Genomic DNA, 27,978 nt, shown 5'->3' with positions numbered 1-27,978 from the left:
GCTGTGCTCACGGGCTGGTGACGTCCACACATCATTAACGTCAATGCTAATGCAAGTCCGGGATGCAGCAATTCTGGGTCCCCAGCTAATAACGGCCACTGGCTCCATGTTTCCCGAGCACGCAGACATCTGCCGTGTGGTACACGACGTCTGTGTGTCCACACGTTTGCTGGGGCTGCACATTCGCTGGAGACTTCCACACCTCGACAGTCCGGTGGCTATCAAACTGTTGCAGGCCCCGCCTCCTTTCCACGGGACGCATATGCTAGGGGTGCAATATTTAGCTTTGCTAGCTGGCCCTCCTGGGCGGGCCTGAGGGGTGTCACCCATCTTTAGAGCTTCCTTGGCAGGATGCCTCTCCTCCTGTCTCCTGCCTCCTTCACCCCCGCCCCGTGGAAAGAGACTCCCATGTGGGTTTCTATCTTCAACTGGGGCCACCTATACTTTTTTTTTTTTTAAAGATTTTATTTATTTATTCATGAGAGGCAGAGGTAGAAGCAGGGTCCATGCAAGGACCCTGATGTGGGACTCGATCCCTGGTCTCCAGGATCACACCTTGGGCTGAAGGCGGTGCTAAACCGCTGAGCCACCCGGGCTGCCTGGGGCCACCTATACTAACAAGCCCCTTGCCTTCGGGGGAGCTGTTTCTGCCCGTGGAATGAGGGGGCCGAGCCACGTAAACCATGAGGCCCCGGAGGGTCTCTCACTCCCTCCCCTAACCACTGCACCGGGCTTCTCTCTGGAACAACCAGCCCCCACCAGGAATCAGAGAGGTGCTGGACACCGGCCCAGACACAGCAGCGGCTCCAACCGAGGACACACGTTATTATTATTTGCCCACCGCCTCTTCCAGGGGCTGTGTTCGCTGGCTCCCCTCGGCCCCTCAGGGTGAGGCGTCCGGCTCTCTCTACCTGCTTCTGGCCGGACCACCGAAACTGGGCCTCGGTTTCCTCATCTGTACCATGGGTGTGAACCTTTACAATCTGCCTGCCTCGCAGGGCATTCGAGAGGATGAAGGATTTCTAAAGGGCTCTGAGCATACGGGAGACGAATTCTGTTACAACGAGTGACACCATCTAAGATCTGGAAATCATTTTAAGCAGAGATTTCCACATCCTTAGCCAGGGGTCCCTTGCCGATGGGCCGAATCAATACTAGGGTTGGCCAAGTAACCACTTTGAGGGATCTTTTGCCGGCACTGGGAGTTGCGGCCTGGGGTGAGGGGGTGTTGCCCGAAGCAGGGCCCGGGCTTCTGGCATCCGAGCTCAGCCTGGGAGGATGCTGGAGGGCACGGCTGTAGTTTTGCATCGGCTGCACAACACTGCAGTGGGTTGGGTGCAACCAGCCGAGGGAGCAGGTGTAGACCTGCCGACCTCCCCCTCCTACCACCCGGGGGTCACTCCCACCCCTGGGCTGGCCCTGTGCCCCCCTGCACCCCCGTCTCTGGTGGAGCGCCCCGTACCTTGTAGCCCTGGATGTCTCCATTCTGGTTCTCCAGCGGTGGCGGCTCCCACGTCACATCCAGCTGCGTGGCCGTGGCGCCGTGGACAGCCACGTTACGGGGCGCCGCCGTGGGCACTGGAGGGGGTGAGAGGCCGGGAGTGAGCGGCACGAGTGGGCTTCAGGGAGGAGGTGGGTTGGGGTTCCCGAATCCTGTATGTCCCCTAGCTGGACTTCTGGGGTGGGAAGGGCCGGGGCTGGAAGGGCAGATGGGCTCACCTGCTTCCCCCACAAAGACCTCCTGTGGGGGGCTCGAGGGCCCCTCCCCCACGGCGTTGTACACGCTCATCCGTATCTCATACCGCCGGTGTTTGTTCAGATCTGGGGGTGGGGAGAAACAGAGAGGTCACCGTCCCTGCGGGGGACAGAGCCAGCACGGAGGGCGGAGGCTGTGCGGTGCACCCGTCATGCTAGTTCCTGCCTGAAGGTTCAGGAAAGAATAGGTGAGGAGTGGGGTGGCCGCGGGATGCTCCGCCTCCACCCTGGGCATCGGGACGCAGGATGCCGGTGGTGGCTTCCCGGCCGAGGGAGAGAGGACCAGGCGGCGCTGATGAGAAGACACTATTAGTACTTATGCAGGGACTGCTGTGAACCAACACTGTTCTCCGGGCACACGGGGTCACGGGGCACCCCCTTCCTGCTGTCCCGGGCACACGGGGTCACGGGGCACCCCCTTCCTCCCTGTCCCGGGCACACGGGGTCACAGGTCACCCCCTTCCTGCCTGTCCCGGGCACACGGGGTCACAGGTCACCCCCTTCCTGCCTGTCCCAGGCACACGGGGTCACAGGTCACCCCTTCCTGCTTGTCCCGAGCACACGGGGTCACAGGCCACCCTCTCCCGCCTGTCCTGGGCACACCAGGTCACAGGTCACCCCTTCCCCCCATGGCAGATGCTTAAAGTTCCCAGAGCCCATCCCCATCAGGCAGCTCTTCACACAGGAAGCTCAGCCTCAGGAAGGCGCTTATAAGATGTGAATTCTGGGCTACGAAACACTATGTTTCCATTAAATTTGGGGTCCTGGGTGAAGGTGCCTGGACGGAAGCTGGAGACAGGGCAGCTGCAGGAACACGGCTGGGAAACCCTAGATGGGAGTCGCCATCCCTGCTGGGGGCGGGGGAGGCTCGAAGGTTCTCTCCCCGCTCTCCCTGGCCCCCTGCCCTCTCCCCTTCCTCGGGGGGGGGGTTTACCCTGCACCTGGAATGTGGGTGGGGAGTCACCCTAATTTAACTGGCCATACACCCCGTGATGAAGGAAGGGGACGAGGCAACACAGTCTCAGCTCTGCTTCGTCCAGAGAATGGGGCCCCTCTGCCCAAGCTCTGGGTCCCAGGGAGAACCATGGACTGTAGAAGGACGCGGGGCGGCCCAGGTGTCCATCAGGAACGTTCCCAGGTCCCTGGGGGGACAGTGGGGGGGGGTGGTCTGCTCGCTCCAGAGGTGGGGGCTGGCCTGGAGCACAGAGCTGTGCAGCCAAGCACCTTCGACGGGACGAGGTGGGTGGCGGCGACGTGGACGTCCGCCCTTCCAACCAGCAGGCCAAGGGCTCCCACCCCGGACCCACCCCACAGAGCACCGGCCCGGAGCTGTTCCCGCTCCCATCCTGCCCCCGAGGGAGGCGCGCTTCCCGGGCAGCACCCCCTAGGTCTGTGCACGTAGCCGGAGAGCCCATCCTTCCAGCAGCCTGGGCTCGGGTGTCCTCAGAGGCCCCGCTCCCCATCCCTGGAAGGCCTGGGCCCCACGTGGGCCGCCGTGCAGGGAGACTTACTGTCCAGCTCGTACTGTGTGAGGCTGGGCCGGCTCAGGTTCCGCACGGCGTACATGGCTACGGGGCGGGCGGCGGGGGGCCGGAGGGAGACAGCAGACACAGAGGTTAGTACACGCACCCCGCTGCGCAGAGACCCCGAGGAGGGGGGCGGGACGGGGGAGGCACCCAGCAGCACACGTGCACACGGAAGGGGGGGCGGGGTGCCTGGCGGTGAGTGAGGGGCCCTGGGCAGGAGCGCGAGACAGTGAGCACGAGCCCGGGGGACACGGGGCACCCCAAGCCCCTAGGAGCCCAGCACCCCCTCGAGGGCCACTCCGGGAGACCCTCGGTCCCCAGTCGCTCCCTCGTCTGAGCCGGGACTCCGCAGCACCACCCTGACACGGTCCTGGGGGGTATTTCCTCCCCTGGACCAGCAACCATCTCACTACCGGGACCTAGGGCTGCATCATCACAGGCAAATAACATCACGACCACAAGCACGTGTTTCCAAAATATAAAAGAATAGCGCCAGCCGTTGGGTCAGCTACATCCAATTTTTTTCTACGAATATTCCTTTGCTATGCGTTCAGTGGTTTTGTTGTCTGCTAATACTCGCTGGAAGGCGAGGCACAAAAGATTTAAGAGAATCATGGGAGCGCACCTCGCCTGCTCTTCGGCCCCCACCTGCCTGGGGACCCAAATCCTCCCCGGGCTCCTCTCTCCTGCCTGCTCCCCCCACCGCCCCCCACCCGTGAACCAGTCACGGAGCCCGAGGCACAGCATCGCCCATCCTGGGCCTCAGGTCCATCTCGAGCCTCTGCCTGGGCCCCAGCGAGCGAGTGCGGGAGCCTCCATCCGGCACCCCTACCTCTGGTCCTCCACGGCCAGCATCGCCCTCCTGCCCTAAAGGGCGACCACGTTGTTCCCGGGCTGGGACTCTCCCTGGGATCCCCCCCACCCAGTGCTGGGCTCTTTCCTTCCCACTCCTGCCCCCGATGACTCCCGGGGATAGAACAGTGACCTCCAAGCAGCAGGTCCCTGGGGTGAGCAGGCTCATATCTTGGTCCTTTCCACCCCAGGCCCTTTGCCGGGCTTTCCCCTTAGCTCTGACTCAGGATCAACCCTCAGGGTCAGTGCCAAGGCCATGTCCTCCGAGGCTGTCATGCAACCGTCTTAGACATTTACGTCTTGAGCGCTGGCTCCTCCTTGAGCCCGTGAGCTCCAGGAGGACAGGGGTTGTCTCTCCTGTTCACTGGTGTGCCCCAGGGTCCGAGGGCATGCAGAAGGTGCTCGATAAACACCCAGTTAGTCAATGGGACCAGGGGGTGGAGGGGAGGAGCGCACTTGGGGGGCGGGCGGAGGGTTTCAGGGCACGGTGACTCCAGGAAGCTGAGCTGCAGGGCAGGGAGGGAAGTGTGCCCTCCCCACTGTCCCCTGAGCCCTCGCGGCTGCCACTCACAGGTCAGCTCGGCCCACTTGGCTCCTGGGTTGTTGATGCCGCGCAGCGTGAAGCCCCTCAGCCCCTCGTAGAGCAGCTCCCGGTACCGGATCCGGAAGCCCAGGAGGATGCCGTTTATCTTGTCCTCTGCAGGTGGCTGCAGGGAAGGGAGCAGAGGGGGGTGATGGGGAGGAGCAGGGACACCGAGGCTCACCCGCCTCCACGCTGCCCTCCCTGCTCCTGTGACCACAGGGCAGAGCCTGAGCGTCCACCAGGGAAAGGAATCAAAATGACACCGAGCGTTCTTAATTTACGAAGCGTTTCCAAGGGGGTGATTTCATCTCTGCAACGTTCCCCGTGAGGCAGGGAAGGACTGGGAGCATGAGGCCGTTCCCATTCCCAGATTGGGAAGGTGAGTGAGGCTCAGAGAGGGTAAGGAACGTGCCCCGGGGCGCACAGCCCACCCTGTGTGTGTGATCACTTGGGTGCACGGTCCCCCCCTCTGCCTTTTACCATTTTCTCTTGTGCTTTCTGCTCCGAGGTGGAGAACTCGGCTTTTGGGGAAAGTGGAAACTACTTTTTATGATCCCTCTTTTTAAAATCTTGCTGCAATGGTTCAGCCTTTTATTAGCTCCTTAACTGTCTCCCTGGCTGCTGCTGGAGCCTCCGTGGCCCCTGGGTCTCTGCAGCCCTCGTCCTGGCTTCTAGCTGCACAAAGTCACTGTCACTTGAGGGACTGTCGTCCTGCAGTGAGGTCTCGGGCTGGGGAGGGGCCCTGGGCCCCTTCTTGTCTCCTCCCCAAGGGGTCTCCGGTCAGGGGGGGTGCAGGTGGACAAACATTGACGCCTGCTCCTCTGATTCCCAAAAGCGGAGACAAGGGTTTGCTGCTCTGGGGCCTCCGTGGGTGACCTGCCGGGTCCGGAGGCTGGAGGGTCCCACAGGCACCGACGGGCAGCCTGGTCTCAGATGCATCAGGCGGGCTTCCTCAGGCCACGGCAGGACCACGGGGGAGAGGAGTGGAGGAAGGGGTCCTCTGCACCTGGACAGCGTGTTCCCGCTGTATACCGGTGTTTGCTTTCTTTACTAGGAATCCCTTCACTGACGGTGGGCCAGGATTCATGGGGACTTGGGGGGCCCTGAGAGCCCCACACATTTTTCTATCCCAGACCCGGAGGCATTAAGCCTGACCCTGCCACTTCCTAGCTGTGTGACCAGGGCCTTTTGAGTCATGTCCCTGAGAACCCAGCCCTCATCTGCAGGAGGGGATGGTAGGGGTGCCTGCCGGAGAGGACCATCTGGAGAGCGGAACAACAGGCCTGTCTGGGCATGTGCGTCTAATATCCGAGCCTTGCTGGGGGCTGTTGCCTTTCTGGTCCAGGCACAGAGTGGGTCTGAGTCCTCCTGGGACACGGGCCCCTCCCGGCCTGCTGGCTGCTGGGCCATACCTGCCATCGGATCAGCACGGAGGTGGTGGTGTGGGGTGTCACAGACACGATGGTGGGCGCTTCATCGGGGGCTGGGGGGGGGAGAGAGAGAGAGAGAGAGAGAGAGAGAGAGAGAGAGAGAGAGATGAGTGAGCTCTGGGGGCCGGAGCTTAGGCTCCCTGGGAAGCTGCAGGGACCAGATCCTTCTGCAAGTGTGCAGCCCTGACCCCAGTCGGGACCCACGAGCCCAGAGCCCCCTCCTCTTTGTCCCTGGACCCCAAGTCTCTTGTGCTGCTAAGCCCCACCCCCCCGCCTCAGTAGCCCCTTCACTGGTTTTCTGGGGTTGACCATGAGCTTGGGGACTTCAGAGAAGGAACATATTAGGCTGCTGGGCATGGCATGGGTGCCTGAGCCCACGGCAAAGGTGCCTGTGGCCCAATCCTCCCTGGCAGTCTGCCCTGGGAGCCAGACACAAGGCCCAGCAGGCCCCCCGCCCCTCCCACCACTGGGGCCCCTCCCCTCAGAAGAGAATGCCCGGTGCCCAGGGAGTGCCGGTGGGCCAAGAGAAAGAGATCTGAGGGTGGGGGGCACTGACCGGCCTGCAGAGTGGTCAGCGGCTCCGACTCTTCACTGAACTCGCTGTCCCCAATGTCATTGGTGGCCTTCACTCGGAACTTGTAGGACGTGAAAGGCTTGAGCCTATGGGGGGCCATGGGTTTCGATGAACAGAGGCATCCCCTAATGCCTCCACCCTGGCATCTCTGCTTGGAGACTGGGGAAAGGGCGGGGGGCAGAGGGTGCTGATCCCTTTCACAGATGGGAACGTCAAGGCTCAAAGAGAAGGCATGTTCCAGCGGGTCCACGGGGCCCAGGCCCTACAGCCCTGACCTCAGCCCGGGGGGTGGCCTTCAGCCCTGCTTATAAGCCGTGGGGGGGCCCCAGGCGGCACCTGTCTACCCATCTCCAACCTCGCAGGGGCAAGCCGCTCCGACACCACCCATAACTCTCCCTCTGAGCAAACTCCTTCCCCCCCTAGAAATGCCATCCCTTTCTAGAATTTACTAAATTTAGGAAGGGTCAAGCTGCTCAAGAGTTAACCAGCACTTCATCTCTGTAAGTCTCGTTCCTCTCCAGGCAAATGCCTTCCTCTTTGATGTATTGGGGGTGGGGGGTGGGGGCGAGGAGGAAAGTATTGCTCAAAACTCTCGGTCACGTCAACCCGAATATAAAAAATACGACCCACTAGGAATTAAATTGAAGCCAGAATTTCTCAAGCAAGCTCCACTCTCCTATTACAGACGGAGAGGGGATGCTGTCTGGCCCGGAGGAATTGCTAATGAAGGATGGGGAGCCCTTGCTGAGGCGGCTTCTGGGCTCCAGAAATAGAGAATTAAGAGGCAGCCCTAACAGGGCTCCAGAGAGCAGGGAGGGAGGCGGGGTCCTGGGGGTGCAGGCTGTAGAAGACATTTGGGGGTGGGCAGGCTCCAGGCGCGAGCTCAGGGGCCCCCCACTCCCTACCGGCCCCCCTCCCCCGTGCTTGTCCCCACCCCCACCCCCCGGGAACCCCGCTGGTGCTGTATGGGCTGGCAGGGGCAGAGATGCTGGCGGACCCAGGCCTCACCTGTCCACCACGAAAGCAGAGGCGTTGTGGCTCACGGAGGCCGAGTGCAGCGCCCACCTGCCGCCGGGCAGCTCGCGGGTCTGGACGGTGTAGTAGCGCACGGGGGACAGCCCGTCACTCCCTGGCTCCCAGGACAGCAGCACGCTGCGCGCCTTCACGTCCTCCTGCTGCACCACCGGCTTGCTGGGGGGCTGTGGGCGGTCTGGGAGGGGCGGAGGGGGATGGGCAGGGGAGTCAGTGATGCAGGGGGCGGGGGGTGAGCTTCTTCAAGGAAGAGAAGGAGGTGCTCTGGGGTCAGGCCCGGTGCCCGCTGCTCCATCTCTTTCCGTGCACGCAGGTCCCAACAGCCAGCACCTGCGGTGGCTCCCGTCCTCGGGCCATTAGAGGCCCAGGTGCCCGGGAGTTTACATCTCCTGAGGGCAGCCCAACCAGGGACTGGTGGTGACGAGGTCTGAACACCCAGCTCTTTGGTCCCACCTGTCCCAGAGCTGAGATGGGGCCTGTGCTGTCCCTGACCGAGTGGGACTGAGTCCACGCTTCCCGGTGGGGCTCTGCTGGACTGGGCCTCCTCGCAGCCCCAGGCCCTCCTGCAGGGGTTCTCAGCCTCAGCGCTCTGGCACTTGCGGTGGAGGATTGTATGTTATGGGGCTGTCCCATGCGCTGCAGGGTACGTAGCAGTGCCCGCTAGATGCCAGTAGTAGCTTCTTCTTAGTTGCGACAACTATCTCCAGACATTGCCCAGTGTTCCCCGGGGGGCACAGCCTGGCGGAGACCACTGTCCTACTGGTTTTTCCTGGGGACACAGTCTAACGAACCACTTTCGCAGGAATCGGGGTCTCAGTTTGCATCAGGGGAGCCCGACCTCTGCTGAGGCACCAGCTCAGGGCAGCAGGCCAATGGCACCCAATGGACACCATCTTCCCCAAGGGGAGGGGAGAGGGGAAGGGAGCTGACCCTACATCCGAGATTTCAGCCCACTTTCCCCTCCAGGTGAGGACAGTGCGGCTCTGACCTGGCAGATCCTGTCACCCACTAGGACAGGATGGGAGCGCCCCGGTTGGCTGGGACCCTCCCTGCCTCCCCGGCCTCCCTAGCCCCAGTGGGCAGTCACCTCTCTTCTCAGTGGTCACCACCAAGGCCTCGGCGGCCTCCCCCCAGCCCTTGCGGGTCTGGGCCGTGATGCGGAACAGGTAGACGGACTCGGGCTTGAGGCCGGTGGCCGTGTACTGGCGCGCGCTGGGGGCAAGCACCTCCACCGTGGCGGCGTTGGCCGTGGAGGCGTTGAGCCGGTGCGTGACCTGGTACGCTGTGGGAAGGAAGGACACGGGCCGTGCTGGGAAGCAGGCCAGCAGCCCCCAGGGCCCCGGGATGGGGTCGTTCCTTCCTTGGCCACCACAGCATCTGCCCTTGGGCTACCCTGGCTGCTGTTGAAGCCTTTTGCTCATCGTGACTGCGGGGGGCACTCTATAGACAGAGTCTGGGACCCCGATGGCAGCCTCAGGTGAGGGGAACAGAGGCTCAGAGGGGCCAGACCACCTGCCAGGAAGTGACGGAGCTCCAATTCCAACCCGGGTCTTTCTAAGCCCCTCTGGGTCTCCACTCCCCGTTCTGAGGTGCAGGTGCAGCATTCCTCTGGGGCAGGCCCTGCGGGATGCCGGCCCTGAGGGCCACACGCCAGGCACAGGGAGCCCGAGCCACCCTTTCACGGGGGAGGGGGCTGAGGCTGTGGGGGGATCCGGCTTGCTCGCGTTCACACTGCTGCCGACTTCAACCCCATGAGCCTGCCCCCGAGGGGGGCCGCGTGTGTGCCTGTTACTGGACGATCCTTGAATATGAAATGATGCTTCTGATCAGCAGCCTCCCCACCTCTGTGCTTTGGGTCGGACGGGCTGCACCGAGCCGGCCAGCGCGCCCTCACCTGGCCACGCTGAGGAACGGCCGCCGAGGTTTACCAGATGGCCCGTCTTGGCGGCATATGCAGTGTTCAAGGGACACGCAGCTAATGGATCGTCTTTGAGGAACCTGAACCTGGAGGTTCAGCAGGGCCCTGCCCTCCAAACGCGATTTTTACTGGGAGAAATCAGCCTCAAAATTCTTCTGGAGGAGATGTGGACACTTGCTGAGCTGCCTTGACACCTTATGCCTCCTCCTTCTACCTGCAGCTGGGAGCACCGGAGAGGGTAGGAGGGGCTTACCAAGAATGATGCCGTTGGGGGCAGCGGGGGGCTGCCAGATAAGTCGCACGGATGTGGTCCTCACCTCTGGGAACAGGATGCCCATGGGCGGTCCCGGGACTGGAGGGGACAAAGGAGAAGCAGGTGACAGTGTAGCCGTTGCTCGGCCCCCACGCCCACACCTGGTCCAGCTCTGGGGGAGCAGGTGGGCAGGGCAGCAGGAGAAGGGCACACGCAGCTCAGTGAACTTCTGTGGGCTGCTGCTCCGTGCCCGGCTCTGGGATTCAACGTGGGACACCAAGATGCTATAGGTGAGGTTACTACCCTCAAAAGCAGGCATTATTTGGCAGGAACCAGAAGGGACCAGGCTCCACCTTCCTTTAGCTCCGTGTCCGTGTATGTGGGCACATGTATGTGCGTGCACGGCTGCCCTCAGAACTGGGCGAGGCGGCCTCGTTCTGGGTCTGTGCTCTAGAAGGCTCCACTCTGACTTCCTTCCACCCGTACGGTGAGGAGGCTGTGGGGCCCACCCTGAGCCCAGACCACTCCTTTTCCAGGGTCTGCACGGGCCCGTTGCCCAGGCCCACCCTCCAGATTTGCACTTCTGGACGGAGGGATGGCCCTGTGGGAACCGGGGTAGGGAGCTGTCTGGGGCATGTGGATGGAGGCTAAATACCACGTGCCAGAGGAGAGAATGGGAAGGGAACAGGGCAGACCGGGGGGACGGCTGGGGGCGGCCAACTCCTCCCATGTTGCCTCATCCCAACAGAGAATTCTAAAAAGTCTGAGATTTATTTATTTATTTATTTATTTATTTATTTATTTTTAAGTCTGAGATTTCTAAACCTGAACTTGGCCTTCCAGGTCAAGGCAGGAGGATAAAACATATTGAATTTCACAGACCATTAGCTTGATTTATGACTTTAGAATACGTGGCCATATGGTGTTTGGGCTGCCTTTTGCGCTCCTGTCTGGACCCCAGAAATTTTTGGGGTGGGCGGTCAGAGCACATGTGTGGGGAGAGGGGAGGGAGCAAAGGGCCTGTCGGTCAGCCTTTGATGGAAAGTTCTGCCGCAGGGATGAAGGCCTGGAGCCCTGTGGGCATTGCTCCTTTGCAAACAGGACCAGAAGGCTCTTGTCCAGGAAAAATCAAGCCTTTTCCTTGCATGGAGCTTTACTGAAAGCAAACCTGCCCCAGGCAAAATACAAATCAAAACCGGGTGCAAAGTCTCTATTCTGTGCCCTTGTCCCGGAGAATATGCCAGAGACCGAATGGGGTGTCAAACTGTCCTTGCATTGCTTCTGCTTCCTCAGGGATGCACAGTGTGGAATTTGATTCCCCTCGCAGCGCGCTGGTGGGTGGCCCTCACTGACCTACCTGCCTCCCACAGGAGAGGCCTGATGCCATGGTTCCCGTTGGGGCAAAGCGTGACCCCAGAGGGGCAGGGCCGGGCAGCAAGAGGAAGGGGAGGTCCCAGCCTCCCCAGGCGCATGGAGATTCCAACTCACCATCATCCAGCGTCCGCTCCAGGATGGGCGGGTGGCTGGGGCTGCCGTCCCCGATGCGTGTGAAGGCCAGCACCTGGACCTCGTAGAGCACGTACTTGCCCAAGCCTGTGAGCTGGGCGCTGCGCGACGAGTTCCCTTCCACCAGCCAGAACCGGGGCTGGGAATCCGAGTCCTTCTCCTTATACATCACCTGCCAGAGCACAGTGCAGGGGGTGAGGGCCATGGGGCTGGGGCTTGCCTGCCAGCACCTTCCCCATGTCCTCACTCCCAGGAGCTAAGCAGATGGGAATATTGCTGGTGGACCCCGGGCTCCTTGGAGTGGCTTGGCCCCATATTCACCCCAATGGGATATGGTGAAGCCGGGGCTCTGGGAGAGCCGGGAACACAAAGATGCACTGGGCCATGGATCTGGAAGCTTCCTTAGAGAGCATTCGGCTAGGAAAACAGGCTTGGAGCGGGGACACGACTTGCCCAGGGTCACACAGTCAGTAGGGACAGAGCCAGGACATCAAGCCACATCTCCCAACCTGTGGGCCAGGCCTAAACCCTGCTGCTACGTGCAGCTTTGGGAGCAGTTCTAGAAGGTAAAGGGCCAGCAAGGTTGGGGCAGCCAGTGTGGCCTCCTGGGGGCTGCGAGGGTACTGGGGGGTGAGGGAGCTTCCGCAAGGACCTGGGCCTCCCTGGAAGCCTCCCAGCCCCAAGGGAGGATTCCTCAGCTGCCAGGCTGCCCGGAGCCCAGATGCTGGGATCTCCGGGGTGTCCACCCCAGTAGGCGGAGACGTGCCCCCACCCTCTGCCGGGCACCCTGGCTGGGGAAGCAGGTGACCTTGCCTCCAGGGCTCACCTTGTAGCCCAGCACAAGCCCGTTGCGGTCGGCCTCAGGGATCTCATTCCAGCGCACCAGCATGCTGCTGGACGTGGTGGCCAGCGCAGACACGTTGGTGGGGCCGGAGGACGGGACTGCGTGAGAAGGGGAGCAGAGAGAAGGCGCTCAGGACCCAGTGGGCCCCATGGGGGAAGGAGCTGTGACGCCTAGTCCCCAAAGTAGCAAATCATCCTGCAGGGATTCCTGGTGGCTCTGGAGCATCGCAGGTGCTGCTTCTGGTCTCAGATTCGCCTCCCTGTTATCCTCTGCTCAGGCCAGCATGCACAGCAGTGGGGGTGGGGAGGGGCCAGGATGGGGAGGGACGTCCTGTATTCGTTTATTTATTTTTAAATATTTTATTTATTTATTCAAGAGATACACAGAGAGAGAGGCAGAGGCTCCCTGTGGGGAGCCCGATGCGGGACTTGATCCCAGGACCCCAGGATCACAACCTGAGCCGAAGGCAGATGCTCAACCACTGAGCTACCTGGACGCCCCAGGGACGTGTTTTAAAGGTGCCAGGAAAAAGCCTCAGAGTGGCGAACCACACGAGGGCTGCCTGAAGGCTGGGGGCTCATATTCTGTGATGACCCCTTGCCAGGGTCCTGTGAGCTTGCTGGTTCTGCTTCTAGAATGTTCTGAGAGCTGATCCGACCTCCCCAACTCCAGTTTTTTCAGGCACGACTGGGCGTCAGGGTTAAAGGTGAGGCCACAGAGACGTACGTGGGCAGTTTGCAGGTAAAGGCTGCCTGGGCTAACTTGCAGGGTGGGGGTCCCCCCAGTCCTCGGATTCGGGGAGCAGTGGGAAGATGCTGGGACACACGGCAAAAGGTAGGGCACTCTTCCAGGGTGTTGAGCGCAAACAGGACAGCGAGCCTGGGCTAGTCTGAACCACAGCTCCAGCCCCTGAGCCCCTGGAAGGCCCTGAGGGCAGAGGGACAGAGGTGGGGGTCCCTCCCCGCCCCATAGGCTGTGGGGAACTGGGGTGGCTGGTGCAAAGGCGTCAGTACCTGACTCCCGGGTCCTGCCCATCACCGTCTGGCTCCAGGGCCCGCTCCCGATGGCGTTGAAGGCCTGGACCTGGACGCGGTACTCCGTCCATTCCTCCAGGTCTTCGATGGTGTACTCACGCTCCACGCGGTCCTGGACCACGTGGCTCAGCGTCTTGCCGTGGCCATCTGCCCGGCTGTATTTGATCTTGTAGCCCACCGACTCGGGGTTCCCGTTGTATTCCATCTCCGGGAGGGGCTGCGGGAGGGCAGGGCGGCAGAGCTGCCGTGAGACTGGGCCTGCCCGGTGCGTGGGGCTTCATCTGGCCCGTGCACCCTCTTCCAGGGAGCCCTACAGGATTATCACACCCACCGTCCAACCTGTCAGTGCCCAGGTGAGGCTAAGTGCCAGGGGCAGCTTAGGTTGTGTGAGCCTGTGTTTCTGGAGGCTTCCCCCCTGCCCCCTTCCCATCTCCCTGCCTGTCTGTGCCAAGCCCCAAAGAGAGGCAGCGTCCGTTCTGTGTTGGGCACCTGGCACTCGCCACCCTGCCAGGGCAGTCAGCTGGAGTCCAGCACAGACCTCTGGCCTGGGCTGTCTCTACCACCTCGCTCCTCGCTGAGGCTGCCAACACACACGTCTCTCACTGCCTCTAACATGCCTGCTCTCAGCTCACGCCCGCCCTCGGAGAGCAAGCGTAGGCGCACGGCATCTCGGGCATGGATGGAGCACCAGTCCTTCCTTTAGCGGGCCTGAATCTCTCCCGCCGCATGCTCAGCCTCCTCCTTCGGGGCAGTTTCAGCCCAGGGGAAAGACTGACTCCTCTCCTCCGCTGGTGGGGCCGTGGCTGCTGGCTCAAGTTCTTCAGATGAACCTGGGCAGTGCTGACAGGCAGCGCAGGTGTGTGCATGTCGGGGGCATCTGCGAGCTGAGCACCCAGCCTTCAGATTCTCTCCGAAGGCGGCAGAGGTGGAGCTGGGGCGTCCCTGGCCCTCACCTCCCTGCCATTCTGCTTCCCCAGGGGCTCCCCACGTTCCGGGGCCTCTGCCTCGCTCCCTGCATGCTCCCTGCCTCCTGCCAGCCCTGGCTCCTACTGACACTTAGTGAAGCCGACCAGAGACCATTAAGGCAGCAATCGATGGGCCTGGAGCTCACGCTTCCTTACCTGCGAGGGAAAGGTAACGGGCCGTGTACCATTAGCCGTGACTGGAGGAGGTGTCTGGGGCCCTGCGCGGTGCACCAATTGCCTTTTTATTCCTTCTCCAGGCCCCCTGGGCATCAGCCTCTAGTCTTTTAGTGTTTGGAAACCTTCAAGTGAGCTGGAGGGGGAAGGCAGGGAGCCGGCCCGGAGTGGGGCAGGGCCTAGGAGGGAAGGGGCCGAGCGAGCAGTAGTGGGGCTGCCCATGCCCGGGAGGGCCTGCCCGTGGCTCGAGGGTCCACCGGCCCCCGGGAGGGGAATTATAATGACTAACTACCCTTTGTCCGGGGCTAATGGCGCCATGAGCTCCTTCTAGCAGCATCCACCTGAGTGAAAAGGAGTAGTGGCTTTCTAGTGGATCCCACGGCATGGTGTTCTGCAAACTTGTGTTTTGTGCAGTGGTAAGAGGTCTCAGGTGGAGACAAAACAGAGTCAGGAGGCCAGACTGGCCGGTGGAGCAGGGTCAGGCAGGCTCTCCTCAGTGCTCTCGCAGGAGAGGAGCCAGGGTGCATGGGCCTGTTCCCCATATTCGTTTGTCTCAGAATTCTTGTGTGCCCCTTGCGCCTCCGGGATCGCTGCTTTGTGGGGCAGCAGTCGGGAAAACGCTGTCCTGGGGGAATGGTGTCGGGGAGAAAGGTTCTCTCCCAATCCACGGAAGGTGGGGTGGTGGTGTGTTCGGTGCTTAAGGCTGTGGATTCTGGGGGGCCGGGCTCCCTGGGCTGGGAAACCGAGCCTTGCTATTAACTAGAGGAGGTGGGAGGATGTTGGCGGGGGCCGGTGGGTGGGACTTGGGCCAGTGATTTGACTGCTCATTGCCTCAGTTTCCCCATCTGTAGAGTAGGGGCCAGGATCACTCTGATGTCACAAGCCCGTGGAGAGGGTTCTGGGCCTGACTTTGAATAAAGCGCTCAGAACCGTGCCTGGCAGGACAAAGCCCTCACGATGTTCGTGTTATTGCCTTGTGCGGGGTCACCTGGGGTAATGGTCCTCGACATGCAGCCCTGACCTGTGGGGGCTGGTCTCTTGCACCTGCCCCTCAACCTCAGAAGCAACCCCTCACTCTCTGACTTGGTGCAGGAGACAACTTACACCTGAACCCCAGGCCCTCCACTCACTTGGGAGCTGTGTGTCCACAGCTGTGAGGTCCTAACCTCTCTGATCCTCAGTTTCCTTAGCTGTAAATTGGGGCCATAATGTGTCCTTTGCAGGATGACCGGGTGGATTAAATGGAATAAAACATGTCAAATGCTGGGCACCTGGCAATGCGCACTGAACAGTGTTTTCTAGCTGCTTCTCACAGAAGGCATTTGTTCATTTGGCTCAGATTGATTATCAGGCACCTTAAAAGAGCGAGGTGTTAAGAGAAGGGAGCTACGGGTATTCTGGTGAACCTCCCCCTCTTCGACGTGACCCCTCGGAGGAAATGACCTTGGCAGGGTGACAAGGACCAAGGAGCCATCCCACACCCACCGGCCCTCCTGGGAGCCTCACCATCCAGCGGAGCCACAGGCTGGTCTCACTGGCCGTGCGCAGGGTCACATTGGCCGGGGCCATGTCAGGGGGTGCCTGGAGCGTCTGGATCTTTCTAGAAGGCTGGCTGGGTGGGCTAGTGCCCACGATGTTCACCTGGCGCATTCGGAAGCTGGGGTGGGGGAAGGGAGCAAGCAAGATGATGAGGGCAGGACCCCAGGACCGAAGCCCGTCCCGGTCTGGGGAGCCCCCACCCCTGCCCTGGCGTCCTGCCCCGTTACCTGTAGTAGGTGAAGGGGTTGAGCTCAGGCACCTCCATGGAGCGGGCATCGGGCTCATTGGTGAGCTGGTGAACCAGCAGCCACTCCTCTCCCTCCCCAACCACGCCTACCTGCAAAAGGGAGACACCCTTAGACCTGCCCAGCCTGTGGGGCTGAGATGTCCTGTGCCCCAGATTCCAGGAGGTAAAGCCCGGCCCGTGGAAGGTCTTAATTCAATCCCAGGGCCTGGAGGGCCCCAGATGGGGTCACCATCTTTCCAGGCCCTTACCCGTGACTTCAAGCACAACCCCGAGCCGTCTTGCATCAGAATCTGGTGCAATGCTTTCTAGAAACCCAGCCCAGGGCCCTGCCCTAGACCTAGCCCATCAGAAGCCCTGGGGGTGGTATCCGGGGATCTGGGTGTTTAACAAACTCCCCGGGGGATTCTTCTGAACACCCTGGCAGGCTTCTAAAACCCCAGCTAAATCAGAATTGGAATTTCTGGGGGTGTGCCCAGGCGTTGGCGCTTATGAAGGCTCCCCGCGGGGAGCCCAAGCCGAGACCCACCACTTACAGGGCTAGAGGCAGCAGCTGTGTATTTCTCCAGGCCAGCCAGCCCTCACCCGACCCAAGGGGACTGCTGTGTGTGTGCATGTGTGTGTGGACGGTGGTGAGGTGGAGGGCAGGCTGTACTGGGAACTGTGGGCATGTTCTGTGTATCTGGCCATCCGACAGCTGCATATGAAAATACGCGGGGACACGTATGGTTTGCTCTCAGGAGCACGGGCATGCCCGGGGCCAGGGAGCAGGCTGCGTGGGCTGCAGGGCTCCCCGGCAGCAGGTGTTACCTGGGCCTCCACCAGCCAGCGCGAGATGGATGTTTTCCCATCATAGCCTGGCCTGAACTGCAAGGTCACGGAGCGGGGGCCGATGTTGGAAATGCCCAGGTTGGTGGGGGCCCCTGGGAGTTCTGGAAAACAGGGTGGGAAAGGAGGTCAGCTGACGAGAAGGTCCCTTCTGCATGGACTAGGACTCTGGGTGGGGGGCTGTGTGTGCCCTACCCCCTGAGGTAGGGCTGGGGGCTGGGAGGGCCTCCCAGGGCCACGGGGAGGCTGACTGGGGCCAGGGCAGGCAAGGGCTTCCCCAAAGAGTCTCCTGCTCCATTCACACACACCCGCTTTCAGCCCTCCCAAATCCAATCATGGCTGAAGATTAGAAGGATGGGTGGGGGTAGGAGGCAGCCCCTATTTTATTGACCAGGAACCTTGGGATTCAGGATGAACAGAGAGTACAGATTCCGGAAGCTGGACTGTCTTTAGTTGGAATCCTACTCACTGCTCCATGCTATGTGTCTTTGGGCAAGTCACCTAACCTTTCTGTGCCACGGTGTCCTCCTCCGTCAAATGGCGATGATAATATTATCTACCTTAGGGTTGTTGTGGGGACTAAGTGAATTGACATATATGCCGCACTTAGCTCCAGGCATAAATATTTGTTAGTGTTATCATCAGTGGGGCTTGACTGGGCTCGAGTATCTCAGCCATCTCGGAGCAGGGAGGGCAAGGGGCAGGTCGAGAATCCTGGCTGGCTCCAATAAGCATACACCCACAGACCCAGCCAGGACCATGTGGTTATCTAGTCTACCTCCCATAGATACAGATGGGGAAACTGAGGCACAGAGGGGACATTTGGACTTGCTCGAAGTCACAGAGCTTGGCAGAAGCGGGGCTGAGAGTAGATCTCAGCTGGTTCTTTATAACAGGTTTAAGATTATTCCCACCTTACTCTACCCCTTTCCCAGCCAACACGTCCACTGGTTGGAATCCCATTAGGACTTCCTGGGCAACAGTGAGAATTCTTCCCTTGAATCAGAGATACCACTGCTTGGTGCTGACCCTGATGTGGGATGGGGGCGGTTGAGACAGGGGTGGGGGGGTCTCGGGGGACCGTGCTTTTCTGACAGCCAATGGGAGGAAGCAGCAGTGAGCCCAGTGAGCCTCCATCCAGAGACCTGGGATCATGAGACGCAGGCCTGCTCTGGGGGAAGCCCAAGGGACCATGGACCCCAAGGCACAGGAGAGACCGAGCTCTGGGGGAAGAGAGCCACGGGATTCCTGAGAAAAAGAGAAGCCTCCTGGTCAGGAGGACCACGAGAGGCCAGCGGTCCTGCCCTGAGGGTGGGCACCCACCTGGAGGCACCCCGGAGGAGATGGTGGACGCGGACACCTGGCCCTGGCCCTTGGCGGTCATGGCGGCCACCTCGATGGTGTAGGTGGTCAGCGCGGTGAGGCCCGTGACGCGGTACTCCAGGGTCACGTTGGGTAGGTAGTGGGTGACGCGGGTGTTGGTTCGGTTATACTCCTCCCAGGAGATCCGGTACCCTGGGGAGAGCCCCCAGTTGTGGCGTGAGCTTGGCTGTGACCAACGCTGGCTCTGGCCCTTCTGCTCTGCTTCTCCCTCCTTCACTAGTCCAGCGGTTAGGTGGGTGTTGGGGGCAAGGGGAGCTGTGGGAGCTGGGAAGCTCGCCTGGGGCCCCAGGTGGAACTTGGGTGGGATGCCCCTGTTGGGTGGGGATGGGATGGTGGGAGGGAGCCAGTCATCACGGCAGGTGCTGGAGGCCTCCGCCGGATGACCCGGGACGTGCTGCAGAGCAGAGGGGCTGAGGACCCCCTCCATGTACTTTCTGAGAAGGCGCGGTCCGCTGGGAGGTTTCGGATGAACACACCAGTCGAAGGGATGGACTCGATGCACCTGTCTCACCCCCTGGTGCAGTACCGCCTACCTGTGAGGATGCCATTCTTCTCTCCTGGCTCTTGCCAGCTGACTTTCAGGGAGGTGTCCAGGATTTCACTGAAGCTCAGGTGTCCCACGGGACCAGGCACTGTACCCCAAAAAGGTCCCGCCCCCAAGCATATTAGAGCCAGAGAGAGGCCACTGTCTGCAAGACAGCCCGCGGTGCTCCAGGGCCACCCCAGGGTGGGGGACAAGGCGGGGATCGCCCTGTACCCAGAGCGCTCAGCCTGGCTTTTGGGTGTGTGGGTAGGGGCGGGAGGGACAGCAGAGGCTGGGGGGTGCCTACCATCCTCATGGGTGCGCACCAGCTGGGGGGTGCTCCGAGGCCCGTCTCCAGGAGTAGTGAAGCACAGCACGGAGGTGAAGTACTCGGTAAACTTCTTCAGGCCAGACACGAAGCCCACGTGGATGCTGTCTTGAAAGTTGGGCCGGGCAGTCACCATGGTCACCTCCTCTTCCTGCTCTGGCTCCCAGGCAATCAGCTGGGGAGAGGCCAGCAATTCAGGCAGGGCAGCAAGAAGGTTCCAGAAGAGGCCGAGCTCTCTCCCACAGTCTGGGCCAATGGACAGAGAGAGTCTAGGAGCCCAGCTCCCCGGGCTCCCTCCTCCCAGGAAAGGGAAGGCCACATAGACACCCACAAGCCACGGGCACCCATCCTTCTGGGAGTTCACTTTGGTGTGCTGTTCGGCCGCTGAGCAACTTAGAGCAAGGCACGGGGCTGAGTGCTCTCCACGAGTGATCTCTCACCAGGGTTTTTTTTTTTTTTTTTTTTTTTACCAAATTCGACTACATAATGTGCAGATTCAGTGCAAAAGGAAAACAGAGGGTTCCCTCGTTTAAAGATTTTTAAGAAATGCAAGGCGACGCCAGCCGAGCATCGAACAGAACCAGGGGTGGTGGTGCTGATGGTGGTGCTGGGGAGTCCCTCTGAGCGAGGAGCCTGCCCTGCGTGTTACGGATGAGGACACGGGCTCAGCGGGGCTCAGCGGCTCCCACGATACCACACAGCTTAGTGGGGAGCCGAGAGGCTCCGACTCCAACACCGGGGCGACTACAGCTTTCTCCTCCTGGGCTGGGCAGGGTCTCCCCAGGAGTTCCCGCACACAGCTGCCACTTCAGCTCGTCCTTTCAACTTGTCCCAAGCTGGGCTTTCAGTCTGAGACAGGACCTGGTGGTGGGGTGTCAGCAGGAAAAGCCCGTCTGGCAGCGTGGCTTTCCCATCTGCCTTCCCCTCTGCACCCCCCACCTGTAACGCAGGCACTTCCTGCCTCGCCTTCCTTCTTGCCTCTTGATGTCACCTCACACTCCTGTTTTCTGGGCCCTTCATCTGTCTCCAACAATGACAGCTGGTCTCAGAGAGTTCCTCGTTTATTTGAAGTTGATTAACTAGCAATTAATGGTGAAAAGCAACACTTGATGAGTTTTAATAACCACGGGTATTTATAGATATAAAACAATACCGCGCTGATGTCTCCTGATTAACTCGCCCCTGTAACAATGCTTCATCTTCTCCTTTTCGTGGCTGCGTGTTTATAGAGGATGTTTGGAAATTTAATTGGTATTGTGAAAAGATAGCCTATAGCAAGTTAATTAGACACTAATTAGACCCTAAAAATACTAATCAGAAATACTAAGTGGCATTTAATAAGTATGTTAAATATCCTCCTTATTTTGGTTATCTTGTTTCAGAGCAATTAAATTGCCGAACTTCTTTGGAGTAGATTAAGAAACAAGTTTAATGTTTTAATTTAATTTAATTAATGTAAATTTGAATTAATTACGCCGGTAGAATTAATTGTGTGGTGTGTTCCCCAGCAAGTGCAAAATCTGGGTAAATATTATTTTATTGGGTTTAGGCTAATTATTACCACTACCATTATTTTAGAAATAAAGGGCAAAGACTATCTTTACAGGTGCCTTAAGACAACATCACCGGGAGTTGTCTTCAAAAATGACCCAGCAGTGCACAGGGCGGTGGCCGTGTGGTTTTCTGAATAAGGACTTCATCATCTCATGGCTCTAGACCCGAAGTCCAAGGTGGCTTCAGAATATTTACTCTGGGATATGAGCCACTTGTCATTCTCTAGCTGCCTGTGAAGAGGATGAGGGTTAGTGTTAAGAGGTTTCTTCCTCAGGCCAGGAAGATGACAGACTTGCCTTCTGTACCTTCTGTTCCCTGAAAGGAGCAGGGCTCACTTTGCTCAAGTGAATGCACTGCAGGGTTACTGTCCGATGAGCTCATACTCTGGCACTGGAGTAGAACTATCGCCGGCCAGTCCCATTGCATCATCACAATGAGGACTGGATGGGCATCACTGCCCTGTCCTGCTGCAGGAAAGGAAATGAGGACCACAAAGGTTGAGGCTTGGTTGGCGCTCATGGGCCTGCCAGGGGCTGGTTTGGGATCTCTGGGTCCCCCTCCCCTGACCCACTGGCTCAGACCCTGCATGAAGGCCTCTGCCTTCCGAGGTACACACAGCTGCTAGGTGAGCGTCAGGGTTTCTCTTTGCAGTCCACATGCTTGCTCTTGTTAGGCAGGGTCCGTGCTGATTTACTGGATCAGGCCCTTGGTCTCGGCGTGTAAGCAGACTGGGCTGTCCTGAGCACGGTTGGGGGTGTGGGAGTTATTGTGCTTGGGGAGCAGCACCAGATCTAGGTTCCTGGGACTGGCAACTCTGCTGTGGAAAGCAGAGGAGAGAAAGAAAAACAGAACCCTGCTCTGCGGCTTCCTGGGTGACCCTGGGAAAGTCAATCGACCTCTCTGAGCCTCAGACTATTATAGGGAACAGTGATAGCTGCTTTGCTGGTTGCTGGGAGAAGTGATGTGCCTCTTGTTTTTGGGGATGAGAGGGTAAGGGTGGTTCCTATGGTCTGCTAGAAGCTGGAGTTAACAAAAAAAGTAGAGGAAATTCTCTCCTTCCTTCTCCTTTTGTCTTTCCCTCTCTCTCTTTCTATCTCTTTGCATGTGAATGGATTCACACGAAACCTTCTGGAAGGATATGCAGGAAATTAACAACAGTGGTTACCAAGAGTGGGGAGAGTTTCAGGGTTGGGTGGATGGAACAGAACCAGAGGACGAACTGCAGTGGGGTGGGGGATTTCTGCTGCACGTTTATCTTTTCACTTTCACTGGGTTTTGAATCGTGTAAATACGTTTCCTGTTTAAAAAATTAGATTAAAAAATTAAAAAAATAATAGAGGGATTTGGTAGCAGTAGGAAAATTATATATATACATTTCTCCTTTGATCCAGCAATCTCCTTTCTATGAATCTATTCCAAAGTTAAATGTGAAAAATATGAAAAGATATATGCACAAAGCTACTCACTGCAGAAATGTTTATTATAGTAAAAGACTGGGAACAACCCAAATGTCATCACTGGGCAGCTGGTTGACCAAACTATGGGAAAGCCACATAATGGAGTCCAATAGAGATGTCAGAAAGGGAGCCAGGAATCTCTTTATTCCTGTGGAGTGATCCCCAAGATATAATGTAAAGAAAGGAGCAAGATGAAGAAAGTGTGTAGAGTGTGCTGTCCTTTATCTAAGAAGGGGAGGACACACATTTATATATATATAAATGAGGGAGTGCAGGTGAGTGCAGGGTTTCTCTTTGCCGTCCACATGCTTGCTCTTGTTAGGCAGGGTCATATATATATATTTGCATTTGTTTATGTTAAAGAAATGAAAGGAAAAACCAAACCAAACAACCAAAAGAAATCATACCTACAGTGGGGGTGGGGAGGTCATTGGGGGAAGGGGGGATGGACCAGAATTCAGGCTGATTTTCTCTGAATTTACTTTGTATATTTAACTTTGGAACCATGTAAATAAGATGCATAATTATAGAACAAAATTAAATTAAAAAATCAATCCCCCAAAATAGAAACCAAAATTGAACAAATGAACCTAATGGTGTATTGAGCTGTAGCAAAATTACACAGAGACAAACTATTTCAAGAGACTCTGTAGCACAGCCATGAGAAGTCCATCCCTAGCAGGACACAGAAAGCACCGTAAATAATCTGACCTGGTCTTTGGTAGTCCCCGTGGCAGTATGACTCTTCTGAAACTGTTGTGGGTGTTTTTTTGGGATAAAGTAGGCAGGGAATTATGGTTGTTGGTATAGGAAATGGATTTTCAGTATGGAGCACAGAGAGACAAAAGACCAATAGCATTATTAAAGAGCTTATAACCCTGAAATTGAGTTGGGAGTATCAGTATGCATCTTATCTGAAGAGGAAGAGGAGGAGGAGAAGGAGGAAGAGGAGGAGGAGGAGGAAGGAAGGAAGGAAGGAAGGAAGGAAGGAAGGAAGGAAGGAAGAGGGGAAGGAGAAGCATTTCCGAGCTGTCCATTAACAGAGCCTAGAAATGGCATTCAGTGCAAGCACAAGGAACACCCCTGGCGCCCAGATTGTGGTATTTAATTATCATTTCTGCCTGAAAGGAAGAAGATTCCCTGAAGACACAGCTGATCCCAGGGATGGTACAGGAACCGGAGACAGCCTGGACCATCCTGTCTGGTCACAAGGAAGCTATCAGGCTGCTGGGGCCCGGTCAAAAGAACTCACCAACCTAAGAGGTCAAGGCTGGGTCAATCTGGCATCAACACGAATAATAACAGCCATGGGTTGAAACATATATCAGATGTGTTAAAAATCCACGAGTACATAATACTACACGAGAACAAAATAAAAAAGATGCTCCCCCCCCCCCCATCCAAACTCCTGTCACTTTTAGGAGATGCCAAGGAATGACATTTGTTACTCTGAAAATTGGCAAGTGATGGAAAAGGACTGAGCTCTGACCATGCTTTTTCCTAGACGAGCTGAACCTTCAGGCAGCCAAAAAGTTGGTAAGGGGAAAATTCTTTTATTGGAAAATGTTTCAGCTCATACATCAAGGAGAAATTATAATATTTGACTGTTCTCATTTTGCAATGCTATTGAAATAATAGATCACCCAGGGTGGTCAATGGTCACCACACGATTGTAAGAGAGAGAGAGTCAGATGTTAGCCCTTATGATGTAAATGCACTACACCATCTAGGAAATAATATTTGGGCAAAACCATGAAATCATCAAACCTGAATCTGATCAAGCCTCTAGTTCTCTCTTTTTTTTGTTGTTGTTAAAGATTTTATGTATTTATTCATGAGACACCCAGAGAGAGAGGCAGAGACAGAGGCAGAGGGAGAAGCAGGCTCCATGCAGGGAGCCTGATGTGGGACTGGATCCTGGGATCGCAGGATCACGCCCTGAGCCGAAGGCAGATGCTCACCACTGAGCCACCCAGGCACCAAGCCTCTGGTTCTGAGTTCCAATTTACTGTGAATACAGCGTTCTGAGGAATGTGTTAAATGACCCCTCAGAGAGGCAATCAGCAAAATCCAGGCTGTGGAAAATTCTATAGGGCAAATAAATGAGTAAGTTTCTTTACTAAATAAATTACGAGAGAGAGAGAGAGAGAAAGAGAGAGAGAATCTAAAGATCAGCTGAGACCTAAAAAACAAAAAAACCCCAACCAATTGCAGGCATGTGGACCTCATTTAAGCAACTAGTAAAAGAAACGTGAGTGCTGACTGCGTATCTGATGACATCAAGGGGACTGCTGATATTTTTAGGCACGCTGATGACAGTGTGGGCACTGCGGTTGTGTTTCAAACAGAGGCTTTGTAATATTTCTCGGCAGAAATATTTATGGATGAAACGACATGACGGCCTGGGACTTGCTTAACAATATTCCAGGGCAGAGGCCGGGGGTCAGGGAATAGATGGAACACGTTTGGCCACGAGCTGGTAATTGCTGAAGCTGGGATACATCAGGGTTTTCTAAAGTCATTATCGTTTTCCCTCTACTTTGGTAGAGGTTCGGAAATTTGTAACAATTCAAAGAGGGTGGGGAGTCTATTCTCATTGGAGGAATGCAAGGGACATGTACCGCTGCTTTGTCCCTGTGATGCTGCACGCCAAGGAAGCAAGAAACAAAATCCCTGCTTGAATCCATTTGTACTTAAGGGGGAAAAAAAAATCAAAGTGTGGTTATTATTTTACAGTTAAATCATAGGGCACATTTTCTTTCTTTCTTTTATCTATCTACCTATTTATTTAGAAAAAGAGAGAGTGTGTGTGTGTGTGAGCAGGGGGAGAGGCAGAAGGAGAGGGAGAGAGAATCCTTTAAGACTCTCTGCTGAGTGGGGAGCCCTAACTCAGGCTGGATCTCAAGACCCTGAGATCATGACCTGAGCTGAAATCAAGAGCCAGATGTTTAACTTATTGAGCCACCCAGGTGCCCCGACATACTTTCTTTTTAAAGATTTTTATTTATTTATTTGAGAAAAGGAAAGAGAGAGAGAGAGAGCACATGAGCAGGGTGAGGGACAGAAGAGGGAGAAACAGACTCCTTGCTGAGCAGGGAGCCCTATGTGGGGCTCCATCCCAGGACCCCGAGATCATGACCGGAGCTGAAGGCAGACGCTTAACCGACGGAGCCACCCAGGTGCCCCCATATTTTCTTTTCAATGCTAGAACAGGTGCAGGCCCTGGAGTTTGAATCTGAGCTTTGCAGTTGTCTGGCTTTGAATATGTTACTTGCCTCTCGTGCCTCAGTTTCCTCCTCTGTAAAACGGGGTGAGGATGAAAGACTTCTGAAAGAAGTCTTCTGAGAGAAGAGGGCGAGGCAAGCCTTAGCACCCTGCCAGGCTTGCAGAGAGCGTCCTGCCAGTGTGAAAGTGCACCCCCTGCGCTCAGAATGTCTGGGTGGGCCGTCCCCACTGACGTTTAGGGAGCAGCCACGGGTGCCGGACACCAAGCAGACCCAGACATCATCAGGTGGGCTCCTGCAGCCTCTGTCCTGGTCACTGCCCTAATTGTCCTGGCCAGTTGGTCCGGCAGGAGCCATCTGCCTTAGAACTTTGCAGCCCGGCCCCATCCTCCCCACCCCCAATTTGTGCAAGAAAACTTAGAACTGGCAGCAGGAAGCTAATTGTTCCCAGCTCAGCTCCTCTGCTTCTCAGCGCTGTGCGAGCCTCCCCTTCCCTCCCCTGCCTCCCCCTAGAGTCCCAATTAGGAGGCTTTTCCAGCCAGCCAGCCAGCCAGGCGGTGTTCAGCTGCAGCACCCTGCCCCAGGACAGCCCTGCTCGGCCCTGGCACCCTGCCTGCCTGGGAGTGAGCGGGCCGTGGCAGGGCTGTCCCCGGCTCAAGCCCATCCCTCCGTTATTTGCAACGCCAGCAGAAAATGCTCTCTGTGATTTAATCTCAGTCCCTTTCCACCCCAGCCACCCACCTCCTTGCAGGGATAAGGGCTAAGGCCGCCGGTCCTAGAAATCATCTTGCGTGTCCCGTGCATGCAAACACGGAACAGAGGGAGCCCGGGAGCCTTCTGGAAGTGGCCGCGGTCACCATGAGGTCACCAGATCCCTGGGCTCAAAACCAGAGCCTATAGTGTTTCTCCTTCAAGGCCTGCTTCCCCGGGGCACCCCGCTCAAATGCACGCCCCCACCTCTAGGAGGGAGCCTAGGGCATACTCCCACCCGCCCCATGCGCTGTGCACTCAGTCTTCCCTTCTCCCGGGGGGAGGCTGGTATGGTGCTCCCCGCGGGGCCAGAGCAGGGACCCCAGCTCCAGAGCGAGGTCTGGGTTCCAGGAGGGGATGGTTGAGAAGTCCTGACTCGGGGGCACAGTTACCATCGCAGCAGATTTACGGCCGCTGCTACCGCTATTGAACAACTCCTACCATTACTGCTCTGACTAGTCGTCACGGGCTGAGCTGCTTCCCCCCATCCACCCCTCAAATTCACACGCTGGAGTCCTAACCCCCAGGGCCTCAGGATGTGACTGCATTTGGAGAGAAGGTCTCTAAAGAGGCAGTGGAGTTAAAAGGAGGTCAGTAAGGGGGGCCTTTGTCCAGCAGGACTGGGGTCCTTACAAGAAGAGATGGGGACGCACGCCGGGGGAGAGACCACACGTGGACGCAGGGAGAAGGGCAGCTGTGGCCCTAAGGACGGCGACCTAGTGAGCCCTGCCCACACCCTGATCTCTGACTTCCAGCCCCGGAACTGGGAGGAAATCCGTTTTTGATGTTTGAGCCCCCCCCGCACGGCGGCACCTGGTTCGGGCAGCCCGATGGGACGAGCGCATTCCTCCTTTCGCTTGCAGAGCCCTTGTGTGTGTGTCACCAGGCTCGACGGATCACAAACACTCTCTCATTTAATCCTCACGCAGCGCCAAGGAGTAGGTGTTGTTATCATCCTCACAAATGAGGGAGTGGGAGTTTATTTGGGTTTTCCAGCCGCTCGAACAGCACAGATAGGACGGCTTAATAAACATGGATCGAAGGAGGGAGGCTCAGACTGATCGTAGGACTCATCCAGGGAGCCAGCAAGAGGCAGAGCCAGAGCCAGGATCTTAACCCACATCTGTCAGGGTCCCAGTCCCATGCCCTTCACCACACTCCCTGGGGGGGGGGGGTCAAGAGCAGCCCAAGGACGTGTGTCCCAGCGGGATGCCTGTTAGAGCCACAGCTTGTCAGTAAGAAGAGGATTCTGGATTTTTCTGAGGCCGCAGCTATGCCCAGCTGCTCCTGAGCTTGAAAGAAATCTGGTTTTGCTTATAGCCCAGCCTCACCGAGAAAGCTCCTCTGCACTGGGTCACAGACGGGGAGGTGGCCAGACCCCCCACAGCCTCAGAGGGAGCCTGCATGCCCTCCACCTTGACTCCAGAAGCACAGGGGGTCCCTCACCTTGCCCCCTGCAACCTCCTCAGCCTGCGGTCTCCCTCGTAGAATCCCCAGGCTTCCTCTTGGGGGTGGGGAGGGGCCCCACGTACCTTGTAGCCTTGGTTGATGCCATTGATGAACTGGGGGCTGGGGGCATTCCAGGTGAAGCGGATGGTCGTGGAGTTGGTGGCTTCCGCGTGCACATTGCCAGGAGGGACGGTGGGGACTAGGGGAGGGCAGCGGGTTGGGGGTGCGGTGGGATGGGGTGAGGATACAGGAG

The 27,978-nt window shown here is 57.8% G+C and overlaps 1 protein-coding gene across 2 annotated transcripts in view; it reads right to left on the bottom strand.

Annotated features, from left to right (window-relative positions):
* SDK2 (sidekick cell adhesion molecule 2) overlaps positions 1–27,978 on the bottom strand; it is a 256,374-nt gene that overhangs the window by 34,513 nt on the left and 193,883 nt on the right. Inside the window, exons 18-36 of one of the 2 annotated variants that reach the window (XM_025467876.3) lie at positions 27,809–27,924; positions 19,271–19,466; positions 18,974–19,072; positions 18,381–18,572; positions 17,040–17,161; positions 16,213–16,322; positions 15,953–16,103; positions 13,287–13,524; positions 12,256–12,371; positions 11,412–11,601; positions 9,924–10,022; positions 8,840–9,034; positions 7,729–7,930; positions 6,703–6,806; positions 6,129–6,199; positions 4,705–4,840; positions 3,267–3,323; positions 1,720–1,821; positions 1,463–1,578 (exon numbers count right to left, since the gene is read on the bottom strand). In XM_025467876.3, the coding sequence (XP_025323661.1) occupies positions 1,463–1,578; positions 1,720–1,821; positions 3,267–3,323; positions 4,705–4,840; positions 6,129–6,199; positions 6,703–6,806; positions 7,729–7,930; positions 8,840–9,034; positions 9,924–10,022; positions 11,412–11,601; positions 12,256–12,371; positions 13,287–13,524; positions 15,953–16,103; positions 16,213–16,322; positions 17,040–17,161; positions 18,381–18,572; positions 18,974–19,072; positions 19,271–19,466; positions 27,809–27,924 (2,612 nt within the window). The remainder of the gene's footprint in view (positions 1–1,462; positions 1,579–1,719; positions 1,822–3,266; positions 3,324–4,704; positions 4,841–6,128; positions 6,200–6,702; positions 6,807–7,728; positions 7,931–8,839; positions 9,035–9,923; positions 10,023–11,411; positions 11,602–12,255; positions 12,372–13,286; positions 13,525–15,952; positions 16,104–16,212; positions 16,323–17,039; positions 17,162–18,380; positions 18,573–18,973; positions 19,073–19,270; positions 19,467–27,808; positions 27,925–27,978) is intronic. The other variant, XM_025467877.3, reaches the window with a different exon arrangement.

The sequence above is a fragment of the Canis lupus genome, chromosome 9, assembly GCF_003254725.2.
Source record: "Canis lupus dingo isolate Sandy chromosome 9, ASM325472v2, whole genome shotgun sequence".
In the NCBI taxonomy this organism is placed as follows: Eukaryota; Metazoa; Chordata; class Mammalia; order Carnivora; family Canidae; genus Canis; species Canis lupus.
Note: the sequence above shows the minus strand (reverse complement) of the source record. Positions and strands in the feature narration are given on the sequence as shown.